The following is a 14273-nucleotide window of genomic DNA, read 5'->3' as shown; positions in this document are numbered from 1 at the left end:
AACATTTTTGAGAAATTTCAATTTTCAAAAACCTGCTAGAGGCTTCAAAACGGTTCTAAACCGTTTCCAATAGATTCAAGAAGTTTATTTCAGATTTTCGAACTCGCCACTGGGCACTTCCAAAATCCAAGTACACCAATCTCTCCCATAATGAACATCCATAATAAGAATACTTTTCGAACACGCTCGAAAAAATGAAAAAAAAAATCCTCACACCTCCTCTGACAAAATATTCCGCAGCAGAATAGCGTAGCGGAAAAAATGTAAAACTAAAAGAGAAAAAAGTGGTTAGAAATGCGTTCACATTTATAATACAACACAACCAAAGCAAACGCACCGAAAGTACGTAAAAAAAGGAGGAAAAAAAAGAAAGAAAACCCTCTCTTATACCTACACCCTGCCTCCTTCCTTCGCATAACTTTACAGCAAAGTCGAAGTTGCGAATTACGTGAGTAGGATATCAGAGACGTAAAACCACTCCCAAAGGGATCACAGTGCATGTCAAAACAACCGCTTCAATTTCATCTCGTATATTAGCATTTCGAATATGTAAACTGGCTCCGTTCGCGTTTTCCCAACTCCTTCCTCCATCGCACGCTGTTTGTCTCTCACTCTCTTTAGAGGTTATATTAACTTAAAACAATGTAACCAACTATGGCGGCTCGATGCCTGCTGCTTGGTTTTCACCTTACGACTTCGAATTAAAATTACTTCTGCCTTATTTGTATTTAAGCGATGTTTCTCGTATATCGGTTCTGGAACGTACTCGTAGCTTTACCTTAAAGCTCTTCGGTATAGGGTGGCGAGAGAAGGAGAAAGTGAAAAAAAACAACCATCGAGAGTCGCATGCAACAGTGTGCTTTTCTCGCATACTACATATTCGTACAATATAAACGTGGCATGGCGTATCGCTGGGTTTGATCGAGTGAATAATCCCAAAGAGAAGAATTTGTGGAAATGAGGGAGACAAAACACGATGAGATTATTTTTTTTCTCTTCTTTTTCAGAATTGATGTTGATAATACTTACTTGGAAAAAATAATTTGATGCTCGACGACGAGTAATTTTTCACTTTCAATCTGATTTTAAATTCGAAAGTTTCAAAATATCAACATTTTTTGATCTGCCAACTTTTTAAAAATTTCACGATTTTTTAGCTATTTTTCTCAATTGAGGTCTCATATCTTCTCTCCACAGGGGCAGCTTGAGCCAAACAATTTTTTTGGGGGGAATTTTCAACTTACAATGAAGGTCCTTACCGAATTTAGTCACAATCCGTCGACTTTTTTTGAGGGGGGGGGGTCCATTCTAATGTTCATATAAAACTTTTCCAAGACACTGACTAAACCAGATTTAGGTTTTTCATCCAGCTTCCCCCCTTTTTCGTCGTTCACAGCCTCTGTACCTTTTTTTACTTTCGAAACCAAGGCGCACACACAACTTTTTGGCACGTGAAACGAGATCAACGTGTTCGATAATATGTTTTCGAATAAACACACCACGTACATCACGACGTTTTAATTTGTTCGATGATACGAGGAGCAAAACGTATAAAAATGAACGCCGCCGCTGGAAAAGCAGGAGACGGCAGAGATCGAGAATCGTGTAGACAGGAGAGGGGAAACGTAATTTTCAACAAGCCAAGTCAAGGTTCTCGTTAAAGTCGAAGACCGGGTACGCGCCGCCGAGTCCTTGGGCGCGAACAATTTCACAACTGCGATGGGATAGTAGGAGCAGGGGACGACGATTAAATACCGAGCAGCGGCATTGGCGGCAACAGCAGTAGCAGCACTTCATATAGTACAATGTCGTGACTCCGGAGTACTTGAAAAACGCTTCGAGTGTTTCGCAAAACCGTCATAAAATAATCGACGCGCGCGAGAATCCGACGAAGACGCGACGAGGTTCGAGTGAAGTCCACGTCCGAAGAATTTAGAAAACAGAGAAAAGCACCGAAGCAAAAAGCAACCCCCGTGGAGGGGCGAAAGGGGAGGGGGTTCGATATAGATGAAATTTAATTAAAACTCAAACCCCCGAGTGGCTCTCGTGCAGACAAGTGGCGAATGTGTTAAGTTTATCCATTTAGTGTTTTATGACGCGAAATATAAAAGGGTTTATGGCACGGCGGTGGCTAAAACCGAACAACGGTGGTGGGAATTTGCGGCGAGGGGAGGCCAAAAGTGCGCCATTGTAACGCAATACTCGATTGTCAACCGTTGTTATCGTGTGCGTACTATTATATAGGTCTATATACCTACCTACCTATCTACCTGACGAAGGGAGAAATTTTTAATTACAGATAAATGGCATTTTTATGGGCACGTGTAGTTCTATATGTATACGAGCGCGGTTTAATTTACGTTTTGTTGATGCGTTTAATTAAAAACCGAAAATCCAAATTGTACCGAATTCCACGTATTCCTCTCTGTACACAAAACACAACTTGGTTGTTGTTGTTGTTCTCGTCGTTCTATACGTAGGTACTGTACTGATTTTGATGATTCTCGCAGGCCGAGATTTAATTAAAATCCACGCTCGTGTACCTCTCCATGCGTCTCTCTTTCTCCATCACAATATAGCGCGTGTGGTTCTATACGAATACGTTCGCGTATTAAGCCAAAATGTTATAACGTTGGTAATTATTACCGACGCAGCAGAGATGTGGGTAATTTCGCACATACTCGTAAATAGTGAAAAAATACGCCTAATAACGTCATATTTTCTCGCAGCGGGAAAAACATTTCACATTTCGCGAATTTCAAGTGGTTCCATCAAAACCAAAAATTGTATCATTAATTCGTTCCATGTATCTGTGGTTTGAAAAAAAATCGTTTCGAAATTGCCCCCCTCAACCTCTGGTCCACACCGTGAATACACTCGAGTGAAGTATGGTTGGAAATACTACAATTTTAATAATATAGCAGTTTGGCTCATTTGCGAATTTCAAAGTCGTGCCTTCCTCAATTTCGAGTAAAAATGAACCGTTGTAACATTATTCAAAACCGACCTTTTGACCCATGAAAATGGGTTGAAATTTCGCGATAAATTCAAATATTCCATCGAATATGTTCTTCGAGCATTTTTAAAGAATTTTAAGACCAATATTGGGTTATAAATTCCACGATTTTTGAAGAAATGTCTAACGATCTATTGAAATGGATTATAATTCCACGAGAAATTCAAATATTTCGACGAAAATATTTTCGGTGCAGTTTTGAAGAATTTTTAGCCCCAAGTAGGACCATGATTTTTGGAATTATTGCAATAATGTTGTGGGATGATGCGACTTTTTTTTGTAGTCAAGTTGATACGTACTTATAATGTTCGGTCAGACATGATATCTGCTGGAGACTCCAGGAATTTTCAAAAAGTCGCTGGAAGCTCCAAAATGACTTGAACCCACTTGAAGTCGTCTTCAGAGAGTGCTAAAATTGGAGTGCAGAGTAAATTTCGGCTTTTCATCTCCATTTGCTGAAATTTTGTGAAAATTTTAAGTTTCAGAAATCTGCTGAAGGCTCCAGTAATTTTCAAAAAAGTCGCTGGAGACGCCCAAAATGACTTGAAATCTACCTGCAGTCGACTTCGTACCATATTGAAATTAGTTTCCAAAATGAATTTCATCTTTCCAACTCCATTTTTCAAGTTTCAAAAATCTGCTGGAGGCTCCAGAACTACTCTGAACGGTCTGAAACAGTTTCCAATCGATTTGGCTGGTCGAAAATAGAGTATATCCCAAATTTCAGCTTTCTAGATCAGTTTGGTAAGATTTTGATTTTTCCCCTCATTTTTGGCTTAAATTTGATTTTTAAAAATTCACCAAAAATTTAAAAAGGCACTTTGGCACTTGAAATTTTGTCAGATGATAAATTTTTGCCTGCTATTTCGATCTACCTTTGTAAGGTTAAAAAAATGTCGTGCAAGTCCATCTGTGATTTCGGCTAAACTGTCAATCAAAATGGCCGCCATTTTGTCAGTTGGGTCATGTTTTTTTTTAGGACAAGGGCTAGAAATGTCCCTTAGGACTCTCCTTTCAAGAAAAGAGTTGTCCCGGAGGATCGGCAGGGGGTGCAATAGATCCTTAGGGGTCTAGCCTTTCAAGGTCGTCTGTCTGGTCTCTTAAGGCCATTGACCTGTCTGTCTGACCTCTTAAGGTCATTGACCTGTTTGTCTGGCCTCTTGATGTCAATGACCTACATGTCTAGCCGCTCGTGGTCGTCGGTGTGCCTACTCATGAGGTCATTGACCCGTCTGTCTGGCTTCTCAAGGTCGTCTGTCTGTTCTTTTAAGGTCATTGACCAGGTGTGTGGTCTCTCAAGGTCGTCTATCTGCCTGTTTGGTCTCTAAAGGTCATTGACCAATCTGTCTGGCTTCTCAAGGTCGTCTGTCTGTTCTTTTAAGGTCATTGACCAGGTGTGTGGTCTCTCAAGGTCGTCTATCTGCCTGTTTGGTCTCTAAAGGTCATTGACCAATCTGTCTGTCCTCTCGAAATTGTCCAAATGCCTCTCTGGCTTCTCAAGGTAGTCTACCTGGCTGTCCTCCCAAGGTCAATGACCCATTTGCGCGGCTTCTTCAAGTCGTCTGGGTTCCACTGTTCTTGTCTGGCCTTTCAAGATTATTGACCCGTCTATCTGGCCGTTTAAGATCGTAAGTTTTAAAAATTCTGCCATAATGTCTGTAATTGAAAGGAAACTTTTTCCAAGTTTTTAAAAGTCAGATCGAATTTTGTAAAATTAGATAAATATGCTCAAAACATGAAGTTGGTACCTATACTTTTTTAAGTTTTTAAAAGTCTGATACAATACCTAATGATGTCAAAGAATATGACACTTGCCAAAAATTGGTCATTTTTGTTTTTAAAAGTCTAACATAATGACGAAAATTGGTCACATTTTCCCCCAAAACTTTTCAAAGTCAGACATTATGAAGAAATTGAACAATTGTTTTCCAAGTTTTCAAAAGACCCCAGGATTCCTACCTATGTCAAAAGTTTTTGTAGAAATTATTAATTTTCAATTTTGATAAGTCGAAAAACACTTTTTCAAAAATTCAGAAAATCATGACCATGACCTTACTCTATGTTGACCTCAATAGGCTTCAAAAATATATTTTTTTTAATGTTTCTTTCAACTAAATAATTTACTGCTTATCAGTCAAATGTGAATTATTTACTGAATTAATCAGTCATAAAATGAGGTACATATTTACTGTCAAAAACTACTATGGTCAGCAGTAAAATATTTTAAATGACTGATTTTAGCAGTAATTTTTTCACTGGTTATCCCTGTCACGACATTTCGCCTTTTTTAAGATGAAATTTGACTGTTTTTTTTTCAGATTTAGAGAGTATAATTTATTCATAATTAGGTACATATGATAACTAATAAAAATTTTTATTTTCTGCTTTGGATTTTTGGTGGCTCAAATGTGAATTTTTTATTCTGAAACAAAATTGGCTTTTAGAGTTTAAGATTTAAAAGATTTTTTTTTTACATATTAATTTTTAAAAAGAAAAGAAAACAAGCCTGAGCGACCCAAAAGCTTTTGAAAATTTATGCTTTGAGAAGTAAAAAAAAAAAGCAGGTTTTTTTCATATCGCAAGTCCTTTTTTTTTCGGACCCTCCAGACAGCACGGGCCCCGGAAAAACTGACCCTCCCCTCCCTCGACAGCTCTGTCACTGTGTTCCAAAAAAATGCAAAAAATTGAAAAGAATTAACGAGCTGAAGTAATTGGAGAAAAAAAACCAATTTTATTATTACTACCAGAATCGTTGTGTTTAATTAAACGTGGTTTGAAATTACAGAAAGGCCTACCATTGTCAGAGTTATGATTTTTGTTTGCCAAGAGAAAAAAATTGTCGTAAAATTGAGCCCAAGCCGGTAAAGTTTTTCAATTATAACTTTTACTGCAGAAAGGTAATTAAAAATTGATGAATTTCGAGTATTTTCAACCAGATGAAATTTGACTTATTTTAAACACCTCCATTTCTTATCAATTAAATTTTCTATTTTTTTAAAAAAACGAATCATCAAAAATACCCAAGTTCACTACCAAATGAACCGATTTCGAAACTCGACATAATTACAGTTACTTTCTAACTAACTGACTGCAAGATGATATAACGCATAGAGCCAGTAAATTGTATATGTACTTAGCAAACTGTACTCGAAAACTTCACCATTAATTCAATTTCACAAAAGAGAGAACTGAGAAAAACCAGCCAACGAACGAAGATGAGACGAAAATCGCGTTATTTGAAAATCATCGAAGAAACCTACATAGCAAAATGTAGAATCCGAGCTGTAAACTTATCGCGGATAAGAATAATTCAAGAGTATGCTTAGGTAGTGCTTCTCTATCTATTCTATATACCACACCACGTACAGTACAATTTAGTATGGCGAAGTTTTGCAGTGAAATTGAAACATTCCGAGTTTGTGGTGGACCAGGCCACCATAGCTGAGCTCGGATGACGCCGCCCAAGACTAAGAAAAGAGATATACTATACTCCACGAGTACTACATTAATACTTAACCAATTTTAGCACTTTACATGTTGTTCTAAAGGACCGCAAACCCAACAAGTGCACACCGTATCGAAAGAAACAAGTGGTTGAGAAAGAGATACAAGCAGGAAGGGTATTTTTAGCAGGAATATACTCGTAGTATAGAAGCACACATTAGACTATAAACTTTAGCCGAGAGGTATAAGATACGTACTATAATACGTGCTAAAATATATACGTATATGGTAGGATATGCAAAGAGGATTTTGGTAGCCACACCACCACGCGAACCGCGAAACAATTTCATTTGTAAACTCGAAGGTCGATATACCCTAGCGAGTAGCGCGTGCGAGGAAAAAAAAAAGAGAATCGTACAAAAGGAGAAGAAAGACGTATACCGAGATAAGGCCTATTTCACGCCTACGATAAAATTTCATTATAATAAGTATAGGTGAAAAAGTTATGTCAGAAACAAACTGTTTCATTTTCCATTTTCTTTACTACACCACACAAGCTAGGTAGATGAGGAGAAAAGTCGAGGTAGGAAAAAAAATGGCACGAAGCGAACTCGTAGAAGTAAAAAAAAAACCATCGTATAGAGTTGTCGAGATGTGCGAGTAAGAGAGAGAGATGGTGAGATGGCGAAAAAGGAGCCGAAGAGAGAAAAAAAAGAATGTAAAACTTTCTTCGAGACCTTTTAACTTGTTATATTTTTTTTCGCCTCGCTCTCTTACGCACTGTCTATTATTTTGCAGTCTTCATACGCGACAACAATTGGAGGTAATTTCTTCAAATGTTGCGGGTTTACCTTGGCCTTTCCCTTGGGGAACGCAACTTTGCAAACGAATTTCGTACGTTTTCAAATCCCATTTATTCAAAGAGAAAAACCGTTCGTACGTTTGTTCGGGGTCGTACTCGTAGCGACTTTTCAATCAAATTTGTTAGCTGAAAAATCGCTTTCGAACGAATAAAATGCCAGCCAAGTAGGATTATAAAATGCATTGTATGTTTCAACGAACGAAGCGTCAACCGAATGCCAACTTGATGTGGGGGCCAGTTGAGGCAATATTTTAGAAAGATGTGTTTATTGAATTGTCTGATTTGTGAAACGAAAGATGGTACCTGTGAGGTGGGGTAATTTGGTGTGTTTTCAATTTTGTATTTGTGGAGATGATTGATTGGAGTAGTCGAGGGAAGCAAAAATGGCGATTTTATTTGAAGCTTTGTGCACATGTGGGTGAAATGGGGTTGTAACTGCGAAAACAAATCAATTTTTGTTATATTTTTAGGTTTTTTGGCTATTTAAAATACAGCTGCACAGAGTACAACTTGTTTAAGCTCAAAAATAAGGTCAAATTTGGAATCGGCGTGTCCGAAAATATTGGAAACGATATACGACTCGATATTTTATCATTTATTAAAAATCACCCCTCTCCCCTATCAACATCACCCTTTGAATATACCCCCTCTCAAATTTTCTAAATAATCACCCATTCGATCAATTGAACGGATGTTCGAAATAATTTGCACTGTTATTATTATTTTGTTACCTATTTTCTTTTTTTTTGAATTCAATTATTTGAGATTTGGGTGTTTTTAAAATGATCAAGGGTGGGGTTAGGGGTGGAATTTTTGAAAAAAATGATGAAAAATTGTGTTATATGTCGATTTTATGGTTTTCATGGTCGCTGATTTCAAATCTGAGGACCTTTTTTGATTTGGAAGCGATCTGTACGTTTGTAACTTTGTAATGATGAATTATTGGTTCGCGAACGATTTGCTCAGAAATAATGAATGAATCATTCATGAACGACTAAATCACTTTTAGACCAACAAACTGAAACAATAACAATACACGACAAGACAAACCAAAACATTTATTTCTTTATCAATAAAAGTTGTGAATGATTGATCGTTCGTGAACGATTTGTTCAAAGGTAAACAATCGTTCGCGAACGAATGAATCGTTTGAAAATTAAATGGGTGTCGATGAAATGAAAAAACTCTACAGTTTTAATCCTTGCAATTTGCGTCAAGAACTGGATTCGATTCGTTCGCGAACGATTTGCTCAGAAATGATGAATGAATCATTCAAGAACGACTAAATCACTTTAAGACCAACTATAACAAAACATGACAACTTGACAAGCCAAACTGAAACATACCTTTCTCCATCGATAAAAGTTGTGAATGATTCATTCGTGAACGATTTGTTTTGAGCCTATTATCAAACATCGAACTCGATTCGTTCGCGAACGATTTGCTCAGAATCGACAAATCATTCGAGAACGACTGAATCACTTGAAAATCGAATCAGACTACATAATATGATGACAAAACAGAACAAAACATTCTTCACTCGATCACTAGAAATGGTGAATGATTCATTCGTGAACGATTTGCTCAGCGATGAAGAACGTTCGCGAACGAATGAATCACTGAGAATCAAAATCGATGTCGATGAAAAGAAGAAAACTTGACAGTTTTCATCCTTGCATCAAGAATTGGACTTGATTCGTTCGCGAACGATTTGCTCAGAAATGATGAATGAATCATTCAAGAACGACTAAATCGCTTTTAGACCAACTTTAACAATACATCACAAGCCAAACCGAAATATTCCTTTCTCCGTCAATAAAAGTTGCGAATGATTCGTTCGCGAACGATTTGTTCAAAGGTAAAAAATCGTTCTCGAACGAATGAATCATTAAAAAATCAAACTAGGCATCGATAATGTGACAAAACTAGTCTATTTTAATCCCAATCATCGAAAACAAAAATTGATCCTGATTCGTTCGCGAACGATTTGCTCAGAATCGACAAATCATTCGCGAACGACCGAATCACTTGGAAATCAAATCAGACTGCCTTACGACAAAACTGAACGAAACATTCTTCACTACATCAATAAAAATTGTGAATGATTCGTTCGCGAACGATTTGCTCAGGGGAGAAAAACGTTCGCGAACGAATGAATCATTAAGAAATCAAAATAGCTCTGTTGATGAAATCATGAAAACTCGACAGCTGTAATCCTTGCATCAAGAACTGAACTCGATTCGTTCGCGAACGATTTGCTCAGTATTGAAGAATCATTCGAGAACAACTGAATCACTATCAATTCAAATCTAGTCAAGGAGGTCGTGGCTATTGAAGATGATTTGTTCGTGAATGATTTACTCGCAAGAGATGGAAAAATCATTCGCGAACGAATGATTGTGCTGAGGGGGGGGGGGTGAAAAATCATGTTGCATGTCGAGTTCATGATTTTCGTGGTCACCGATTTCAAATCTGAGACTGAGAGTAGTTTTTCATATGGAAGTGATCTGCATTTCTGCCATGAACTCCTGTATAATCAAAAGTCGATACAAAGATTCTCGAGCGTATTGAAAATGGCTCCGTAGATATTCGAGTAGGTGTTGAGATGAAAAATAACAATAAAATTCGTAGATGTCGTCGAATTATATTCGTCCGGCTGCCATAGGCCATATAGACGATATCGATAGTCCATTTTTTAATCAACTCGCAACATTAAACGAAATCGAATCGGACCAGAAAAATACCAAATACGAATATTTAGACGTTTGATATTTGGAAATAAAATCGTCGGTCGTTTTGATAAATGGTTTGTAAGAATTCTCGCCTATTCAGCTTTATTTCGTCGACGAAGAGTCAATTTCACCATGTGTCGTCGTCCTCGTTGTTGATAAGTTTGGAAAATTTCGATCGTGTAAAATTTTTATTTTCCGAATTTTTTTCTACCAAGTTAGGCAGTAAATTTTACCAAATGTATGGATTTTTAAAACGGAGTTTTCGTCGAATTTTTATTCTTCTCGAGATAGATGTTTTTATAATAGTAGCTCTTTAGTTTTTATTTATCGTCCGAGTGCTCTGATCGTAGTTCGTTTATGAAGTAACGTTTAATTTGAAAATAATAATGTGGAATTAATCTTTTTTTTTCATTTTTTTGTTGCAGCTTATGCCAATTTGGGATCGATATTGAGCTCGCAAGGTCGTATCGAAGAGGCCGAACAGGCGTTAAAATTGGCCCTGAAATATCGATCGAATATGGCCGATGCTCATTACAATCTGTAAGTTTGTTCGAATTTTTATATTATACAAATAATTAATTTATTGATGATTTTCATCATTTCGAAGAATTTGCCCGGAAAAATGTCTTAAGTTGAAGCTATTTTTTCACGTGTTTTATTCGGGGTTGGGTGTTGAAAGTAGAGTACATGCCAGATTTCAGCTTTCTAGATCTGCTCGGTAAAATGTTGATCTTTTCCCTGATTTTTAGTCCAAATTTGAGGTTTGAAAATTCACTAAAAATCGATTTAAAAAAAAAATAAATTTATTGTGCAGGTCAAAAAAATGCACTGGAAAACGGGCGAAATATGGATAAACTCCTTAAATAAGTCGAGAATCGGCCACAACTTGAATTTTTTCGGTCTAAATTAATTCTAACCTCTTCTTCGAAATTTTAAGGTTCCTTCTGAAAAAGTCGAAAATCGTGCTGAAGGCTCCAGAATGGCTCGAAATAATGAAATGTGGATTCAGGAGGTTGATTTTAAGCAAGATGCAATCATTCGTGCAAATTTCAAAAATCCCTCCAAGAATAAACAATTTTTGATTTTGTGAATTTTTTCTCTCAGGTATAGGTTATCACTCGAGTATTAAAGTGTCTGCCTGGAAATCGAGCAAAATTTGAATAAACTTGTTAAAATATGGTGTTCAAAAATGAACCACAATTCGATTTTCAGCAGCCCGATTTAATTTTAACGTTTTCTGGAGAAATCGAAAACGAAAATGGTAAAATTCGGTTCAGGAAAGTTGATTCTGGTTTCAGGATTAATTTTTACCATTTTTACTAAATAAATTATCCATTTTTTTAATGCCAAAGTTACCGAAAATTGTGAATTTTGATTGTTCAAAAATTTACCACAAATTATAAAATCAATTTGGGCTGCTGAAATTTTGGTTATGAGAATTTCAGATCATGCTTTTTCCAATTTAAAGTTTCAAGTAGCCAAATTTTTGACTAATTTTTTTAATGTTCGTGTTTTTTAATTCGAAATTTCTGGAAAAAACTTTTTCAAAATTATCAGTTTTTCGATAATTTCAAACCAGTAAGTACGAATTTTCAGCGAATAAAAATTAATGGTAATATAAGTTCACCGATTCACTCATACGATGATTTTCAACAATTTTTCAACCATTTATCGAGAACGTGATTCAAATTACGACCTATTCACTGGTATTTTCAAAAGTAGACTTTTTCGAACAAACATGTGGGCCTAAATCATTTTCTTCTTAGGTATTCTCAATATAAAAGAAATTTTCACGAATCCCCTCCCCCATTCGCCTTCTCTTTCAACCATCTTGTTACGCGAATTTCAACTTCTTCGAGTTGGAAATTTTTCACATTGAAATTTCCAACTGTAGGTAAGTATACGTGATATTTCTTTCAAGTTTTGGTGGAAAAAATTTCACAAAAATATTTCCTCGCACCACGATGAAGATAAACACGTTTAAAAAATCGTAAAAATTTCCTCATTTGTAGGACGAAAACCCTAGAGAAAAATTTTTTCCACGTGACGTTTGTGATATTTCTCCTTATAGTTTTAGGTACCTAAAAAGAAAAAAAAAATGATAATTTATCGCCTCCCCGTCAACTACATATACACAGTTCATACAAAAGGCCCAGGGAAAATACACTCGAAAGAAACGGAAATTGAGATAAGAAAATTTTTCGTCTTGTGGCTGAAAAAAAAATGTAACTTTCGAGCACTCGTATTTTTTTTCTGGAGATCTACTCCTTTCTTTCCTTTGTGAAGAAAATATATAGACCCAAAACAAGTGGTAGGAAGAAGAAGAATCTGCAGGAAAAAAAAACTCCGTCAATATTAATTAACGAAGTTTCATACTCGTTCCAGTCATTAAATTTTATTTTTTTTGTTTCTCGCTTCTGTATTTAAAGAGAAAAAATTTTTTAACGACGACAGCGAAAAGAATTATAAACTTTCGACGCTTTCGAATCCTAGCAAAGAGTGAGATCGGTAACGTGAGAGAAAAAATTAGACAAAAAAAAGTGGAAAATCTCGAAGAGAACGCGAGGAGAGGGGATGGAAGAGATTCATTTCGTCGACTTGGGTATTCGCGCCAGTTGAATGAAGACGAGATGGTGGTCCAAGTGAAGGGAAATTTTTTTATCATTCTGCGCTAGAATAGTATACGAGATGTAATAGTAGCCTTGAGTTGCTGGTTGAGGAGTAAGCAGGGGCAGTATTTATACGCCGATACAAGTTTAGTATAAAGTAGGAGAGGAGGGACGAGGCAAGGGTATACCAAAGAATACACTATGTATAGTATACTACATTGAAATGAACGAGAAAGATAGAGAGTTTAACGCCAAAGTATAGTCACTGTTACGTAAATAACGTCAATCGTAAATTCTCAAACTAAGTAAAAAAGTTATAAGAAGAATTCCCTGGGAAGCGATTAACCCTATCAAATGGAAAAATCTGTTACATTCGTTATTTCAATTCGATGCTGAAAAAAAAATTAGATTAAAAGTACTTCATCTGCTAAAGTGATGTGAACATTTTTGAAGAGATTTTTTCACCCCTTTTTGTCGTCCTTTATGTAGGCATCGTCGTCGTTCGACTTCGAAACATGTTTTTTTTCCACCATTTTTTTAATCGTATTCTTCGACATGTCGTCGTCGTCTTTATTCTTTTTGTATGTGGTTTTTTTTACGCCTCTTCCTCCTTCATCGTCGCGTATATTCTAATTCTCGAGGCAATTTTTCTCTTCCCCTTTTTGGTATATTTGTGCGCGGAAAAAGAAGTCTGCGAAGTATGAGATCGTCGTCGACGTGGCCGCCTGCCTTCTTCGCCTCCACCGTCTTGCGGGTTAATTTATTATTTAAGTTGAGTTTAACCGAAAGTGCTAACGATAGGTGGGGTAGGGAAAAGAGGTCCAGGCGAATCAGATATATTACGTGGTGAGTTGTAAGAAACTTTGTATAAAAGATCGGCCATAAAGATACAATATATAGGAAAAAGTTAAGGGCTATCGTTATTTCGGCTCTTTTTCGTTTTGTTGCCAGTCGAGGGTATATTTTTTTTTACTTCTTTGCTTCTTTGCCTGCCTGCATTTGTCGGCGTATTCGTACAACTCAAACCTCGCCTTTGCGGAAATTCTTTTGTAGCTAGCAGCACCCCCTCCCCTTCACTCTTTGCCTTGTGGGCAATAATCGCCCCTGGTTTCTGAGCCCGTGTTTCACGTATATTTTGTATGGTGCAGTACGAGGCCATACCAGTATATAAGACGTCGATAAATAAAGTAATAAAGTTTTTCTCTTTGTGTGTTTTGTGCAAAAGCGTTTATAAAGATCAGTTTGACATAAGTTAAAGTCTATGGCAGCTGTTGCGTCGAGATAAAGCAGCCAGCTAAGAGGTTGAAGGGTGGAATATTTTCATTTTTTAATCGGTTATGTATAACTTTACGAGGATTTGATTACACGAGTGAGGCTTCGTTTAGGGTTGGAAATTTCTGTACCTGTATTTGAAATTTTGTCTGTCCAACCAAACGTGATCGTATATATCGTATATCTGCGATGTCAATATATAAAATATTATATTAACGAGGCTGCAAAAAGTAAATATACGTAGGTACAAAAAGCGACCAAATAAAATATCGAATTTAATAATACGGGCGTATGTGTCGATGCCTTGTCTCTATCTGAGCCCGAAATAAAAAAGCTTC

General features: G+C 36.6%; 1 protein-coding gene across 1 annotated transcript in view; it reads left to right on the top strand.

Moving 5' to 3' along the window:
* The window catches only part of LOC135842966 (protein O-mannosyl-transferase TMTC2-like), a 533307-nt gene that overhangs the window by 464031 nt on the left and 55003 nt on the right, over positions 1–14273 (top strand). The window contains exon 5 of the mRNA XM_065360664.1: positions 10480–10594. Within this exon, the coding sequence (XP_065216736.1) occupies positions 10480–10594 (115 nt within the window). The remainder of the gene's footprint in view (positions 1–10479; positions 10595–14273) is intronic.

Source organism: Planococcus citri, chromosome 4 (genome assembly GCF_950023065.1).
Source record: "Planococcus citri chromosome 4, ihPlaCitr1.1, whole genome shotgun sequence".
In the NCBI taxonomy this organism is placed as follows: domain Eukaryota; kingdom Metazoa; phylum Arthropoda; class Insecta; order Hemiptera; family Pseudococcidae; genus Planococcus; species Planococcus citri.
This window is presented reverse-complemented; position numbering and strand designations above follow the sequence as displayed.